Source organism: Fringilla coelebs (assembly GCF_963513975.1).
Source record: "Fringilla coelebs genome assembly, chromosome: 6".
In the NCBI taxonomy this organism is placed as follows: Eukaryota; Metazoa; Chordata; class Aves; order Passeriformes; family Fringillidae; genus Fringilla; species Fringilla coelebs.
The window spans coordinates 16,639,484-16,656,314 of NC_140034.1; the positions used below are offsets into that span (position 1 = coordinate 16,639,484).

Genomic DNA, 16,831 nt, shown 5'->3' on the forward strand with positions numbered 1-16,831 from the left:
CAATTCAACCAAAAGCTGTTTAATTTTGGGATCACTCGGCAGGGTGTGACAGGAAGAGGGGGGGAAAGGACAAGAAAACCTCAAAGCCAGGCTCCGCCGGCGCCTGCCCCGGCCCGCGGTACCGGCGCGGCCACGGCCGCACGCGCGTTCCCCGCGCGGGGCCGCTGGCCCTTTAAATGCCGGCGGGCGGCCCGTGCCGCCTCTGGCTGGGAGACCCCGCGCCTCCAGTGAGAGGTGAAACCAAGATGGCGGCCGCGCAGTGACTGAGGCGGAGCCGGGGCCGGAGGGAGCCGGGCCGCACCAGCCGCTGCTGATCGCCCCCTCCCTCCGCAGGGCACAGCGTTTCTCTGCCGGTCGGGCCGCCGAACGCCTGGAAGCGTAGCCACGTCGCAAGGCGCGCTGGGGAGTCGGGACTGAGCCGCCGCAGCACCGGGAGGAGGAGGAGGAGGAGGAGGAAGAAGAACATGGCGGCGGAGTCAGGCTGGGAGTGAAGCCGCCGCCTGCGACCGGAGCCCATGGGGAAGACGGGGCGCTGAGCTCGGCTGGCCGTTCACCCTGTCCCTGGACGGGCAGTGTCCGAAGGCCCCAGGCAGCCGGGGCGGGAAGGAGGGCGGCTCCTTGGAGCCCCGCGCTGACGGACGGCGAGCGAGGGGCTTCGGGCCTGGGCAGCTGCTGCACAATAGAGCTGGGCTACAGGCCGGGGCGAGCGGCCCCTCTCCCGCCTGCCTCCCTTCCTCTGATTCCCTCCGGCCTCACCAGCTTCCCCCCTGTTTTCCTCGGCAGGGCTCCGGCTTCCAGGAACGCTTGCTCCTGTCACGCTGGGCCGGCTGCGGTCCGCCGCCGCTTCCACTACCGTGGATCCCCTTCTCGTCCGGGATCCCTTCTTCACCGCCTCTCCTGCCTGCCCTTCGCCCTGCAAAGAGCCTCTCTCCTCTCTGCGGCTCTCCCTGCCTAGGCTTACTCGCCTTTTGTGCAGCGTCTGACTGTACCTGAAGGAGCAGCTCCCCTTTTCACACCTTCACCTCTTGTTTCTCCCTCTTTCCCAATCCTCTGTTACCCTCGATAATGAGGATCCCGTTGGGGCACTGAAGAGGAGTGAGAAGAGCTTGCTTGGCGTGCCCGTGTGGGGCTGCTGCCTTCTTTCCCGCTCCCCTCCCCTGAGGGGGGCCTGGCCCCCGATCAGCCTTCTGCTCCCCCAGCGATTGCCGGCCAGAGTGGTGGCTGCGGTGTGGCAGGCGGCAGGATGACGGACACCCGGCGGAGGGTGAAGGTTTACACGCTAAATGAGGACCGCCAGTGGGATGATCGAGGCACAGGGCATGTGTCCTCTTGCTACGTGGAGAGGCTCAAGGGCATGTCCCTGCTAGTCAGGGCAGAGAGTGATGGTAAGTGTGCACGGCTGAAGGCACGGTCTTTTCTCGTCCTACCCAGAAAAGGAACTGGGTGTTGCTTTGTGTCTGTTGCGTTAATGTTTTGCTGCATAATTCAAATCATTCCTAAAAGCAAGCAGGCACTAACCAGGGTTCATTCGTGCTAGGCCAAGTGAAAGAAACAGAAGATTACCATCAAGTGCGAGCATAGTAGGCACTTACTGGATACACAGTGTTGCATGCAAAATGCATTCGAGTCTCGTAGATCTTGCATGGGTTTGGATATCTACTGGTCTGGTTTCAAAACTGATCACTGGATCTTTCTGGAAACGATCCCCTCATGAAAGTTGTTCAAAACTTAGATGTTAGTTTTTAGTATTTGTTTTTAGAATATCGTTGCATGGCTAACACCTTTCTATTTCCACCTGCCCTTTTCTTTGGTAGCTTTTAGAATTATGTAAGACGTTCTAACAGCTATCAACGGTTTTCAAAGTACAGTTATGGTAGTAAAGACAATACAATGGACGGAACAACATTTTCAGAGATGCGCTTTTTTTTTTTTAATGGAATGGGAGTACTCAGCCCTTCAGCAGTCTCAGCCCTTCAGCAGTCTAGGTCTTCTTGAAAATGAATTTAAAATGATGGATTATCAACTTCTATCATGGTTTCTGGCAGCATATGTCAGTAGTATATGTTAAGTAGTAATATCTAGCCCTGTAGCTACGTGTTTGGGCTAGTCTTGCTGTTGGTTGAGTTCATGACTGCTGTGATCAGAGATTTTAAAATGTGTACTTCACAATATTAGCCTTGTACCATTCTGCTTTTAAAATCTGTCAGTGCATGACTTACTACTTGGTTGGATATATAGCTGCTGTATTTAGTGACTTGTAGATCTAGTTGTAGCTTTTGACTGTCAACAGACCTTGTAATTTTATTTATTAAGCTTTTTTTATCATAGGAAATAGGATGAGAAGCAACTTGAGAATCATTAATCCTTACTTTTTGGGAGAATTCTGATAAACTGTACAATATGTAATTCCTACAGCAAAGATCATAAACTGATATGGAAGAATCAGTCATCTAAGGAGGATTTTGGTAATTGAGCTTCTGATAAGCCCCCGGAGAGATCTTGTAGTTCTTTGATTATACTTTGAAAGGCTAAGCTGACACCTGAAAATTTTTATTTATTTTACAGCGAGGAAGATGCATTTAAACCTTGAGCAGCTTCATATTGCAAGAGAAAATATTCAAAGTGAAATAGATTTACTTTAATTTCAACATGAGGAGGGAATTAAAAAAAATTATCACTAAATTTTTTGGCTAACTTTTTTACACTATGTTTTGTTGTAGATACTGTCCTGGCTGTTGGGGGCTGTTATGTCTCCTATATATTAAATTTTTATTAACTTTCAGTGGGATATGTGCTTCAGACTGATTAGAACCTGAGCTGGACTGTTGTTGCATAGCTAAGATACTCCAATCAAAGCAGGAACTGTCTCAAGCTTACTAATTGCACCTAATACACAGATATTTCTTTGGTAGGATGTACACTTTAGACCTCTCTCAAGCTGCATGCTTTCTATTTCAAAGTATTGAATAATACACAGTTAAAATTCTTAATATAGTAGGTAGTATCAGTCCTGTGTAAATGTGCACTCTATTAATAGGCTAGTTTTTCTAACTTGCTTGTGTAGACACCTAATAAAATTTGATTTATAATTTGTTTACTCCCACTGTCTGTTGTTTGTGGGCTAATTTTGAAGGCAAATAGTCATTTTTACATGTGAGCAAATGATTTGGAAAAAGGTAATGCCATACCTGTGTTTTATATACTGTGCAATTTGTGCTTCCTTGCTTGCTTTTTTAACTAAATGAAACAGTTGACTGCGATTTTTAACTTTTTCCCAGTTAGCAAAGACATACAAATAGTATGAAGTGAGTAGTAGAACTGACCTATACACCATTTGTCTCCATGTTTCCATTGCATTCTTGTATTGTCTTTCTTTGTCAGCTCCTCCTCTTTCCACAATGAAACTTCTTCCTTCCTGCATTTCTAAACCAGCCTAGCCTTTGAGCTGAGATTCCTAGCCTTTGAGCTGAGATTCATCCTGTGCACATTGGCATATTCTTAATGACTTACTCCAGGAAGCTGACAGAAAACCTCGGGATCTGCCTGAAGGTGAAGGCTCCATTTCCTGAGTAGGGGAGGTCCTGGGGATATGAGCAGTAGCTCCTTATGTGTGTGGGAAATTCCCACTCCTGTTAAAGGGCCGCTTTGGCTATGCACAGATCAACAGCAGAATTACCAGTGGTTTCTTTGGCTGACCATGTGGACTAGCACATGGTTCAGTCTTAGGATTTTGCAGCTGTAACTCGGTGTAGTAGGCTGCTTTACAAGTGGTTGAGATTTTATTGCACAGTCAGGGTGTGCAGATAAGGGAAATACAATCAGTATGCCATATCCAATGTAAGCTATCATTTGGAATTGGAGGAATAAGAACTGAGTAAGAGGGGGTTTTATCTGTAGGAGTGGTTTTTAACTTGTGCTGGTGTTTAACACCATCATAAAAGAAAATAATTTAGAATAGATGAGTTGTGTTGCTAGCTGCATGTCTAATGTTGCCAGGCACTAAACTGTTAAGAGTCATTGCAGACAATCTGGAATAATCAATTTTGGAACAGAAATACCATAAACTGCTTTCATATCAGGTATATTATGCTTTGAAGTATGAAATTGTAATTTTTTTTAATGCTATAATAGCTATCCACTTTTTATTTAAAACCCTGAAAAGTTTCTCTGTGTGATTCCTAGTTGCAATATATTGTACTTGAATTGCAGCAGAGCAAGAGTGAAATATTTTCTTACAAATTATCACCTACCATGTGAGTCTATGTGTAATTAGAAGTCTGATTTCTTACCCATTTCTGACATGGTATTTTAGGCTACTGTGGCCTACCTTATTCTTAAAATGTCTTTGTGCTTCTTGGGGTTTACTGCATGGTTTCAGATCACTTTGTTTTCATTCTGAGCCCAGATGACTGAAGTGATCTCTAAAGTGAACATTTCTGTTCAAGTACTCTGTGTTAATTTGAAAGCTTAAACTTTAATTAAAACTTACTGGTTCTGTATCTAAACTTTTTGACAAGTGAAAGTTAACCTTTCTATTGCAGGCCATATTTGTGAGCTCTCTTTTAGGAACTCTGATCATTTTCATTCAGCAGTTGTTTGCTGCTTCTGAAGTCTTTATGTTAATGACTTCTGCCGCAGGGCAAGCACCTATCCTTGCTGCTTCTGTAGTGCAGCTATCAGTAAACCTGTGCAACTGGAAGGCTTAGACAAAACTTGGCTTAAGTTTTCTTTACCTCGTTCAAACTCAAGGGACTGATTTTACTGGCTTGTTTTTAGGTAAGTAACACAGTATTTATCCTAGATCAAAATGAAAAAAAGCATGGGGGAAGATGACTTGGATTCTTTTTGTTCCTTTTCTTCTGGTTCTCCCCTTTCCGTAATATTTGGGTTTGGCCCTCCAGAAGTGTCTTGGACTCAGGAATATTCTCTTGGAATTGTAGAACACTTTCTTGGGCCTCAGTTTCAGCTGTTTCTTGAGTTTCTGAGGATTGAGTTTCTGTGATTGGGTTGCAGCAGAGCTGATTGCAGAACTTAAACCTCTGTGTGCATCTTGCAAGAAATGGCTCTTGAATTGAAACTTTCATTTAAATGTAAACATGTTTAAACTGGTGAGGGGTAATGAGCAGCGCTTTTTCTTCTATTTTTGAGGAAGACTCCATGTAACAGTTTGGTGGGAGAGCAGCAGTGTGCCAGATTAACTGGTCTCTTCCATATTTGTATTTGTAAACAAAGCTGCAGATTTGCTGTTTGAGACTGTTGAATTGGGATAGTTGATGCCTCTAAATATAATTGAAAGTAGCATTGAATATCTGTATGTAATAATCTCTTTTGAACAAGTCTTTCCCTATACACACATTCCTTCTGCAGCACAGAATGGTATTTTCTCCTAATAAAACCCCTAGCTGTGCTGTATTGCATTACAGTGACAGGTAATAGAATTCTGCAAGTCAGTTTTCGTCTTTATAGGTGGTTTCAGATATTTTTTGGCTCCAGTGTTTTGCAGTTACCTTTATAAATTCATTCACGGCTGTAATTTAAGAAATAGCTAGATGTGCATAATTTTGGAGCATTTACTAAAAACCTAGCTTGCGTTAAGGTGAGTTTTCAGCTCTTACCTAACTTTGAATAGAGTCTTTGGGTCAATGAAGATGAAATTTTGTGGGTGTGTTTTTATTTTTATGTTGGTGTATTTAGACTGGATAGTCTTAACATTTTCTAGGATAGTACAAATGGAAAAATACCTACATAGAAAGTAATGCTTATGATGAAAGCATCTCAAACAAGTGATAATGAATTTGAATGGAAGTTTATTTGTGGTGTTATATTCCTGTAACCTTTTTCTAAAGAATATATCTGTGTTTCAGACATCTGTTATTCCTCTCTGCTTTCCACATGCAAGTAACAAAGACTTAACATTGCCTCATACCGGGAAGAGGCCTGATCCTGTAAAATTTAGTATATGAAATAAACTCACTGAACTAACTAGTAGCTTAGTCACTGATCTTTGACTTGTTGAACCCTTGCTGGGAACTTATTGCACAAATGGAGCCTCATATTCTCCAGAAGGATAGATTTGGGGCAGTTATTAGTTATAGAGCACAATTTAACTTTCAGTATGTTTCTATCACCACATCAGTATTTTTCTAGTTATTGTCCAAAATGGTGAGGAATAAGTTGAATCATGTGGTCGTGAGAGCAGTTCAGTCCTTAAAAAAACTTGATTTCCTACTAGCATCAGGTTTAGTAGAGAAGAAGAAATGTTCATTTTTGAGAAGTCTAGTGAAGAAGTCATTCTCTTCTGGCTTAGAAAATGAAGTGTCTGCATTCAATTGTTTTCAATTTTTAAAAATAGTATTTTGTCAAACATGACATAGAAGTTAATGTATGATATTCTTCTAATTTTGGGACTTACATGTCTGTTGGTCTGTGTTGGTCAATATGATATTTTGATTCCTAGAAGATTCTAGGTTGTACTTGCTGGTATTAAATATTTCTAGAAAGTAAAGACTTTCCAGAAGTTTGTCTGCCAATTTAATAGCACAAATAATATTCTAAGTCTTGATGTAGTGGAAGGTGGGACTTTTGAAAGCACAACTGACTCTGTGTATCTGATGGTTGTAAAAAGGAAATGCTGGGTTTAGATGTTCTTTAGGCAAACCCTAAATTCAAAGCTCGAGACTATGGCCAAAGTATGAGCAGTTTATTGGATTCATCTGTAAACCTCACCTTAGATGTTTTTCTTCTCTGTCCTGCTCTATGGTTTGTGATTGTTTTTTTCTTTAGTTATGCACTTACACTTAAGCAAATAAGCTGCTTTGGTAACAGACCTGATGTGTGTCAGAAAACTGGAAAAACTCAAAAAAACTCCTGAATAGTATATTTGGGCTTGAGGCAAAAGAGCTTTACCTGTGTGTCTTGTTTTCCCTTGAGGGGTATTTGTTTCAATTTTGTTATTGAATTGTGTTGAGTTTGTAAACAGCTTTTACTCCAAGAGCAGTTGAGACAGGGTGATAGCTTCTCAAGCCAAATTCATTAGTGAAGGCTGCCTCTTGTAGAGCAACAGACTTAGAAATTGGAAACAAGCAGCCCTTGTGGGTACATTAATTTGAAAAAAATACTTAATTGTATCTGATGATCACATACATAGTAAGCTGGGTGGTATAAAAATCATTGGTAAAGCTTCTAAATTCATCAAATAGTAACCTTGCTTATCAGACAACAGAATGTTCTGGTGTTTCTGTCATTCTTTAATGATACACCACTCTTAGAGCAAGTGAAGTTCTGTGATCTGGTTCCCTCACATCCCCCAGCTTAACATCTTCATGAGTGTCAGACAGAGGGATGGAGTGCAGCCTCAGCAGTTTTGCAGGTGGCACCAAGCTGCAGTGGTGTGGTTGACATGCCTAAAGGATAGGATACCATCCACGTGGACCTGCACTAGCCCAAGAAGTGGGCCCTTGTGAGCCTCAGGAGCTGCAAGGTGCTGCATCTGGGTCAGGGCAGCCCCCTGGTATCAGTCCAGGCTAGGGAATGAACAGATGGAGAGCAGCCCATATTTTAGCAATTCATTTGCCTTAGAACTATAGTGATGAAACTGAGAAGTTAACACTTTCTTAAAGTTTGGACATTTCTTAAAGCCTCAATTTAACCAGGTAAGTAAATGGAGAAATGCCACTTTAAAGGGGTGCTTGTGCCCTTAAATTTTAATTATATGATTGACAGTGCAAGTTAATTTATCAGTATTTCTTCGTGTAAGCTGAGTTAAGCTCTGCAGAATTTAAGTCATGCACTGGCATTAGTGCAGCTGAGAGCAAGATGGATGACGGAAGTGATTGGTCCAATAATAAAATCAGTTTTTAAAGTTGTTTTTACATAGATCAACACTTCAGATTGTTTAAATGTGACACGAGAATGCTAACATGCAAGAGGAAGGGAAAGAAGACACAGACGTGAGAATGGAATTGCTATTCTGTGTCTTACATCAGTAAAACCTGTGTGAAACCATTGTTCTGAGTTTGTGTGAAGTTTTCTGGTATTAACAGTCACAGTGGTTACTGCCTTAAGCATTAGTTTCTAGATATCTTCCCAGGAAAATAAGTGTTTTAGCTAACCTTTAGGAAAAAATACCACACAATTAGAATTTTCACACAAAACAGCCATAAGTAATGTCTGGAATGCAGTTGTGATGCTTTTGGTGTGCTGACTTGCGGACTTTATCATGTCTAAAAAATTTTCTGTAGAAAAGTTGTTATTCAGAATAAGAAAGATATAAAATTTAGTCCTCAGAGCATTATTCTGTACTGTGTGAACAGTATCTCTTCGGGGTTAAGAGACTTATTGTTGCTCAAGGAAAGAGTGATCAGAAAATTTTTGTGGCGGGTAAAATTTTAGCGCACATATAAATAAGTGAAACTTTTTTTTTCTAGGCTCTCTTCTTTTGGAGTCCAAAATTAATCCGAACACTGCGTACCAGAAACAACAGGTAACTTCCTTTTCTTTTCCTCATGTTTAAAGGCAGGGTCTTTAACAGTATAGTGTTACACAACCAATAGTGTAGCAATATATTAATTTTTTTTTTTTGCCTCTATTGCAAATTTTATTTTATGTTCTTGTGCCAGAAATAGGCAAAGTAGTTTGCATCATTTTTGTGCATTACATTATCATGTGTTACTTCTCTACATTTTTGGTGAAGTTATACAGATAAATTGCGCTCTGTTTTGCACCAGAAATTGGTTTGGGAGAGACAGTCAAAATATAGTTGGGAAAATCACAAAGTAGCTGAGGTTCCTGAGCGGTATAGTATCTGAAACTTAGTATCATCTTGCTTTTTTCTTCTTTATATTTCAGATGCTTTAACTTTAAATGTATTTTTATTCAGGGAAAGACTAGAAGGCTTTAAAGCTATTTACATGTTAATCTTTGTTGTCTTTGACTTGGAAGGTGGGCATGGGTTCCTACTTCTCCAAAGCATTGTGTTCATAAAAGCAGCTTCTCATCTTTATTTTGCACATTGCTTCAATTATTTAAACCATACATTGTGAGCCCCTAAAGAATGCTCCTGACATGGGTGAGATGTGAACTGTGTAGGCTTTGTACTTTATTTGCTGTGCTTGTTTCATGGATGCTGGGAATGGCCTTTACAGGTTTAGAAATGCTGAACTAGGTTATATTTTGTTGCCTGTTTGGTCAGCTCCGACTTGTTAAAATCTTGTCAGGTACAGTTAATGTATTAAAACACTCTTCAGTCTTTCACCTTTAATAGTTAATCACAAGCATGGACATACTGTTGTTTTGTTCACAGGCAGTCCCAGTAGTTGTGTCACTGCAGCTGTTTGTAGAATTGTACTTTAAACTGAATGGGGAGAACCAGCATGGGCTAGAAATACCTTCCTTGAAAAATTTAGCCTGTATCTGTCACTTGATACATTCATAGTGCACTGTATAAGCAGCTGATAGTGAGCAACTGATAAGGGCAGTGTGGGTCTGGAGGGTCAACTCCAGGGAGTAAGGATAAGACCAGCAAAAATGCTAAGCAGACTAAGTTTTAGCTGTAATCCCGACTAGCTTGAGGTCATGGTTCTATGATAAACTTGAGCTTTAAAACTCCTGAAGTGAAACTGAATATTTCACAGATCTATGGCATAAAGCGCTGATCTGGTGTAAGCTTGCTTTACTGGCTTAAATCAGTTAAAAGAGCACTGAGGGGTGAGCTTTGTATCAGTAGGCTTTGTGCCACATCAAACATGAAACCTACTTCAAGGAGGCATAAAATTGCAAGATGGGTGCAAACTGCCACACGTGCCAGTCAGTGGAACAGCATTTTCTGCTCTGTATCAGACACATTGTAATCTAGTGCTGCATAAATTGCACTGGTCATTGTGAAAACATGGTTAGAGAAATAAAAATAATTAATATGAATCTGTCCCATTAGAGCAGCACTCTGTACATTCTCTATGGTGGAAAAGGAAAAGCGCTGGTTTTAGAGCTTTCAAATGCTGCATAGACATAAATTTATATTTGCAAATGAATTGTTCATGTTTAACCAAAGCAGTTCCTAATATAAATTGAATATGGGCCTCCACTCTGAGGTTTAGAAATACCAAATGTGTCTTGATGTGTATTAGATCTGCTCTGTAGCCTGTTTTCTTTCATGTGAGGCCTACTTATCCTTTCCCTTCATAAAAGGCAAGTTCAGAGTTTAAACCTGATACCATATGAGCTAAGCTTGGAGCTTAGCAGCTGAAAGAAAGAGTAGGTTTTTTTCCAGCCCTGCTCCTAGAATTTTGAACGGCTTAAACTTCTAAACTACAAGAAAATCAGCTTGGTACTTCAAATCCTTTTTCGAAAACTGGTAACTGTCTACACTGGCAGAACTTTCAAAGCACCTTACACAAGATCCATTTGTGGAACTGAGATGGAAGAGTGAGTGAGATCTATCTTTTTGACTGCAGAAGGTCACTTAGGTCGCCTCACTACTAGTGAAATTGCAGCCCAAAATAAAAGATTTGCTTTTGAGTTTGCCTGTTGTTAGTTGCACATAGAAATGTCAAGAAAAATCTGCCAAGAATCTAAAACTTTAAACTTCAAAGTAGCTGTGTAGTGTTATGATCTTACCAGGCTTTTATCTCAGAATTATGTTGTGAGGATGAACCTATTTTAAGGGATACATAGCAGCATCCATTTCTACTGTGACACAGCATGCAGCTTATGGACACTTTGAATATCTGATGGAACAAATGGATGGCTTCTGACTTTTGTCTGGGCTGACATGAGGTTTGTAAGAAGAAGCAGTCTTCTTGGACTGACTGAAACAGTCTGTGGTTGGAAGCAAGGAAATGTGTACTAAGCTCTTGGGGATCTTTGCTATGCCGGTTGCTTTGGAACCTTCAACAAAAGAAGCCTGTAAATACCTTTGTGATAAACAGTGAAGTCGTTCCACTGGTGAAAGAGCCTTCTGCCTATGCTGATCTGTTAGTGCTAGTGAAGTAGATGGTCTTGTTAATTGTTGATATCACAAATTATGCAATCTCATGGTTTACAAATGTGTGTTTTAATAACTGCATAGCTTAGATAATTATTTATCAAAATACAAGTGTGAAGACCTGAGGACAATTTGCCTTCCTGCCTCTGTTCCCTTGGAAACTAAGGCCAACAAAACCAACCAAACCAAAAAAAAAAACCCAGCAAAACAAAAAACCAAACCAAACAAAAACTGTACCTGTGAAGCTGAGCTTGTTAGTATGATTTTGTCCCAGCTGTCTGCTTTATATTTCTTGGCGTTGAGTGTTGAAAGCAGTGACTGCCCTTTGTGGTGATAAATACAACTTTCTGGCTTTGGAGAGGAAGATTACTTGGGAAATCTTGAGTCCTGCTTAGGGACTCATTTTTCATACGTCAACCTGAGATACTTCAGTTTGCACAGTCTACTTCTCAGTCTTCCCAGACTTACCTGCCATCTGGAGGTTTGAAATAATTCATTAAGGCATGAAATTCATAGACAGTCTTTTGACTACCTTTTCAGTAGTCAAATTAATTATTCTGTCACAATGAAGAGCTGCTTTCTGCTATATTCAAAAAGAAAGATAGGTCTGTGTATCTGATTCTGCACCATAGAATTGCTACCAGTGGAAGTTCATTGATGCTCTGAACCATGCACTTCCTGGCACACTCATCACTGTTTATACTAGAACTAGAAGAAAGTAAGTCATATGAGGAAAAAAGCTAGAAAGAAGACAACTTGAGAAACTGGTGTCCTGTGGCTCAAAAAAAGGACTTAATATTTCTTATGTTAAAGTACTATTTGTAGGCAGAAACTTCTTCAGAAAAAGCAAAATTTGCACAGTACAGCCACATGAGCGCCTGATTTGTATTCTTGCTTACAGCTCTGTGTTAAGTTTTTTGGCATTTTTATTTTAAAATGTTACAGTAATGATCTTATAACTTTGCCGTGGAATATTACTGGATTTAATTACTGGGTAAGTAGTAGCATTCACCTTAAAAGCAAATTTTGTTTAGTAAGTGGAATTTAATTATACAAAGCATTGCTGGGTCACACATGGAACACTGAGTTTTTTCTTCTGTTGTTGGTTGTTTTCATAATATACTAGTAAAGGTAGAAGATATTTAATTGTGGGTTGGGGGGGGTTTAAGGCATTGAAATTTCAGAATGTTAATGACAGAGATGCTGTTCTTAAACAAGTGATCCTTATTCAGAAAATGAATAATTGCGCTAGTATATTAGGACAGCGTCTTTTCCTATAGCAGCCCTAAATGATTAAAAACCTCTGTACACACATAACATTTACCTAGGGAGAAACCTGATATGGCTGTGGATGAGGTAGAGCTTTTCAGTATACTTTGGCAATGCTTTAAAAATAGAACAGTAAAGACTTGTATCCTCAGCTTTTTTAGATGCATCCACGTGCATCCTGTAGCACAGTGAGGAAGTATGCATCCCTTTCTGTGCCTAATACGAAGAAGAATTGAGTTATTTACAGCTTCCACCTACAGCGTCTTGCCTCTGTCCTAGAGTTGTCTTGTGTCCTTCACTTTTGCAGTCTCTTTTCCAGTTCCTCACAAGAATAAAAAGCTAAAATTCATCCAGAATACTGTCTACTAGCTTGTAACTTGAAGGTGGCCATCCTTGAATAATGGAGAGCAGACTTATTAATAAAAAAGCCAAGTTTTGAAACTATCCAAAAGGGCACTGACTGAATGCTCAGAGAAGATGAACTTCATACCCTTGCTGTCATGACAAGCAAGCCAACAGTAAAACTATTTAAATAAAATTTGTGCATATTGTAGCTAAGATAGTAAGGAAGAGTGTGTGGCTTTTTGGGGTGAGGGAATAAACAAGGGGAAGGGTGGGTTGCTCTTGGGTTGGGGTGTGGTTCATCTATCTTAAATTAACGTAGGTTTCTTTTCCGTCATTTCTGTTTTCTTGTGTATTCTGATTTTTCTGCTTTTGCTGAGTATCCTGGTTTAGGGACAAATTTGGGAAGAAACTTGCAAAGGGGTCCCTTTAGAAAGCAGATTCAAGTGGCCCCTCCCCCAGCTGATTTGGGGAAAGATTTCCTTGGTGAAAAGTGGAGGAAAAAACATTTATTTAACAAGCAAAGTATTCACATGCATAAAAAAGGAATAATATTAAACAATAAAATCTCTCACTGTTCTGAAGAGATGGCAAATTCAGAAAGTCCATGTCGTGGGGTGTAGCTCAGCTCGCTCAGTCTCTTACCCGTCCTTCCTGTGCGGGAAAATGCTGCGGCCTGGGCCCCTGTGGGTCACAGGTGTGAGCTCCTGGTGTTCTGCTGGGTTTGCAGTCCAGAGCAGGGCTGATCATTTCCAGGAAAAAGAAAAGCCACAGTCTGGGGAACATCTCTGCCTCAGCTAACTAAAAACTAACTAAAAAGCAAAGGCGAGCTCTCTCCTACTCCTCTGTGCTGCAGACAACACAGTCCATGAGAGAGAAAAGCTGAAGCTCTTATCTCTATGTTTTGAATATAACCGCCTCAGACATTCTGCTGCTTCTCCTTCTTTCCCCCCTTCACTCTCAGATCTAGTTTTAAGGATGCAAAACTTATTTCTGGGTTAAACAGACAAATCAGGATGCAATTCAGCATCATAAAGTCACCCCAGGACACTGAGTATGGCCAGTAAGTCAAGTTTCTGCTGCAGAACTAATAAACTGATTTTATTCCTTGTGATTCATGGGAATACGGCTATGAAATTACTAACTGAAAAGTTGTGTATGACTGTTGAGCTTTCACAGAAGCTAGTGGAATACAATCTGTTTGACATGTTAATTAGTTTTTTGAGTAAATTGTTAGCATGTCCAGATAACCAGGTTCTAGGTGGAAAAGTGCATGAAACGAAATGCAGAATTGAAACTTTATATTACATTACTTGGGTGGGCTTTTTTAGCTTGAAGATTCTGCCACGACCTACCACACTAACTCTTTATTTAACTTTAAAAGTCTGGGTAGTGCAAATAGTTTATTTTGTAAAGAGAAACCTGAAATTATGATGCTGTACTTTTGATTTGAAGTATTTAGATAGCAGGATGCTGAAAGATGGGTTGTCATCTCCAGAGAAGTGTCTGTGACTGTAAACAATCTAAGGAGTTAGATGAGGAACTAGCAATCAGGCAGTCCAAGAGGGAAGAAATAGCCTAGCTGTGTTGAACCTTGTGTGGCCCGGAAAGTGTCATAAGCCTTAACCATGTGAGGGCTAATAGGAAGAGATTCCTTTGCTTTTTAAGGCTAAAAGCAAGAATTTATGAAATACTTACCAAATTTAGGGCATCCCTACTTCTTGAGTGTAGATTAAATCTCATGGAGCTGCCAAGAGAATATTTTGGAGATATGGAGAAAAACTTGTCCCTGGAGACGTACAGTAGTGAGAGTCCATTGTCAAACAGTAACAGTTTTGTTAATTTAATCATAGCAGAGTCAAATCCTGAATACTAGTTGCTCTGAAATTCTTCATTATGAAATCCCAGAGCTTGCTTTGGAGATTTGTGTGAGGGCTGTACAAGACACCTACTAATCAGCTTTATAATAGTTAAATAAAATTGATTTAATGTCTAGTAAAAGTTGACCTTTAGTGAGTGCTGTGGCAAGAACTTCAGACTGATAGTATGTATTAAGAACTTTTTACTCTTGAGGTAAGTCAAAAGCATTTTGGCAATAGTTTCAAAAAAATGAAGTGTCATAGGGTAGATAATAAGCCCTATCTTTCTTCAGTGCAGTTGCCACTGTTTCCTGGGTTGAATTATTGCAGGTTAGCTTTTGAGGCATGATGACTCACACAAAACTATAGCACACAGCAGTGCCTCTGTAGAACCTCTAACTAACCAGGACTTGTGGGCTTGATGCAGCCAGCAGAGAGAGAAGCAGAACAGGAATCACTGATTGTATTCTGAATTTTTGCCTCAGGCTATGCCCTTATAAGAAGTGGAGTGTACAAAGCTATCCTCCACCCATGGAAATGATCAATACCTCCCTATAGGAATGTTAAGTACGTAGGTCTCATAATAGGAGGCCATACTCAGAAATTTTGGTTAAATTTTTAGATTTCTCATTTTATATGCACAGTCATAATGAGCACTATTGTAACAGAAAACAAATTCATGTAAATGGTCCTAAGGAGACAGCAAATTTTTTATGGGCTAAGATAGGGATGACACCTCCAGCTGGCACTACTGCCAAGATATTTTTTCTGCAAAGCAGCAAATGATTTTTCTGAGTAAGATCATGAACTCTACATAAATAGCTCCTGATTATCACCCTATTTAAAAAAGATCTTGCCAAGAACTGTGATGCATCTTGAAAATATGAGGAGCTACAATGCTGAGGTTGTCACAGAGAGCTCAGTATAAGATCCTTCAATAATAAAACCTTTGGCCCAGGTTTGTGACGGTGTAGCTATGATTTAATAGTGCTGTTTCACATTTTAATTATTTACAAAGAACAAGATAAGAGCAATTTTTAGATGTTTTAATTATTCTATCCAGTTCCTTGCGTGTAGATGCTAATATTTTATATGAAATGCAACAACAAAGGACGTCTTTGCTCCATCTGAGCCAGAACTGCTATTGTGAATCAAATTAAATTGAAGATTTTATGCCCACCAGGATGTAATGTGCAAGACTTACCTCCTTACCTCTCTAACCAAGAGCCACTATTAATAAGCATATTTATCCTTATTCCTGTTTTCTCTTTGACTGGAGGAGGCAGTCTTAAGAAATTTCAGTTGCTTTCTGTAAGTTTCAAGAAGTAATATTTGACACTGGGAAGCAACAGAAACTCCAATTCCATAGCTGAGAGATGCAGAGTAGTTAATGGACTCAACTTACACTGAGGAAGTGTCAGATCAAGCATGTACAAAGATTTCTTTCAATAAAATAATCAGAAAGTAGACTGTTATTGATGTGGTTCGTCTATCTTTAACTCCATCTGGAATATCTGTTCAGTCATTTCTTCATACATGTATAAGTCTTGTACTGTTCTTTTTGATGATTATAAGCTTTGTAGGATTGAAATGAAATTATAGTCACAACTGTCTGCATTTAACAGTGAATTTAAAGTTAGACAAAACTGTATATTGTGCAAGAGTGAAGTGCTTTTTGTTTCATGTTCTCTTTTTAAAAGGCCTTTCATTCAAGAAAGGTTGTACAAGCAAATACAGTTTACTAAAGATCCAGAGAGCAGCAGTTGGTAGATTTCTGTTGGGGAACCATAATATATGAAACGCTTCTGTGCTGAGACAATAGATACTAATAATTTCAAATTTTACTATTGGCAATTGGGAAACACTTCTCTAATACTGATAAAACAAACTGGAAGATGATTGTTCTGCTGCTCAAATGATTTCTTTAAGCAATTTTTTGTTTTGATTTTCAAAGAAGAAATAACTAAAAAAATCAGACTGTATGGAGGTGTGAGCTTCCATGTTTAGTAGTACATGATCTTGTTAAAGAGAAAAATTGCTATGCTACAGCCAAATACGCTTTTCTACATCTGTGACTGTAATTTTCAGAAGCAGGTTTAAATTTCTGTCTTCTCTTTCATTTTTCTCTGCCTGCCTTTTTCTGTCTTGATCTGTTGCTGGATTTTATTGTGACTTAGAGCTTTTGTTTATTAAACTTTAGCAGTTAATGTAAATAGCACTGCCCTTAATTGTGTTCTTTTAGTCATTTCCCCATTTGTTTTTTGTGCTCTTTATCAAGAAGAAAATACATTTTGGTCTTTTGGAAATTACTTACTTAGAAATCTAACTACTTTCACCTGGATGGAAGTGTAATTAGATGGGAATGTTGCAAGTTATGCAA

At 39.8% G+C, this 16,831-nt stretch overlaps 1 protein-coding gene across 1 annotated transcript in view; it reads left to right on the forward strand.

Moving 5' to 3' along the window:
- The first annotated feature begins 246 nt into the window (after positions 1-246).
- The window catches only part of PPP4R3A (protein phosphatase 4 regulatory subunit 3A), a 41,808-nt gene continuing 25,223 nt past the window's right edge, over positions 247-16,831 (forward strand). Inside the window, exons 1-2 of the mRNA XM_084207266.1 lie at positions 247-1,385; positions 8,427-8,482. Coding sequence (XP_084063392.1) covers positions 1,244-1,385; positions 8,427-8,482 — 198 coding nt within the window. The 5' untranslated portion in view covers positions 247-1,243. The remainder of the gene's footprint in view (positions 1,386-8,426; positions 8,483-16,831) is intronic.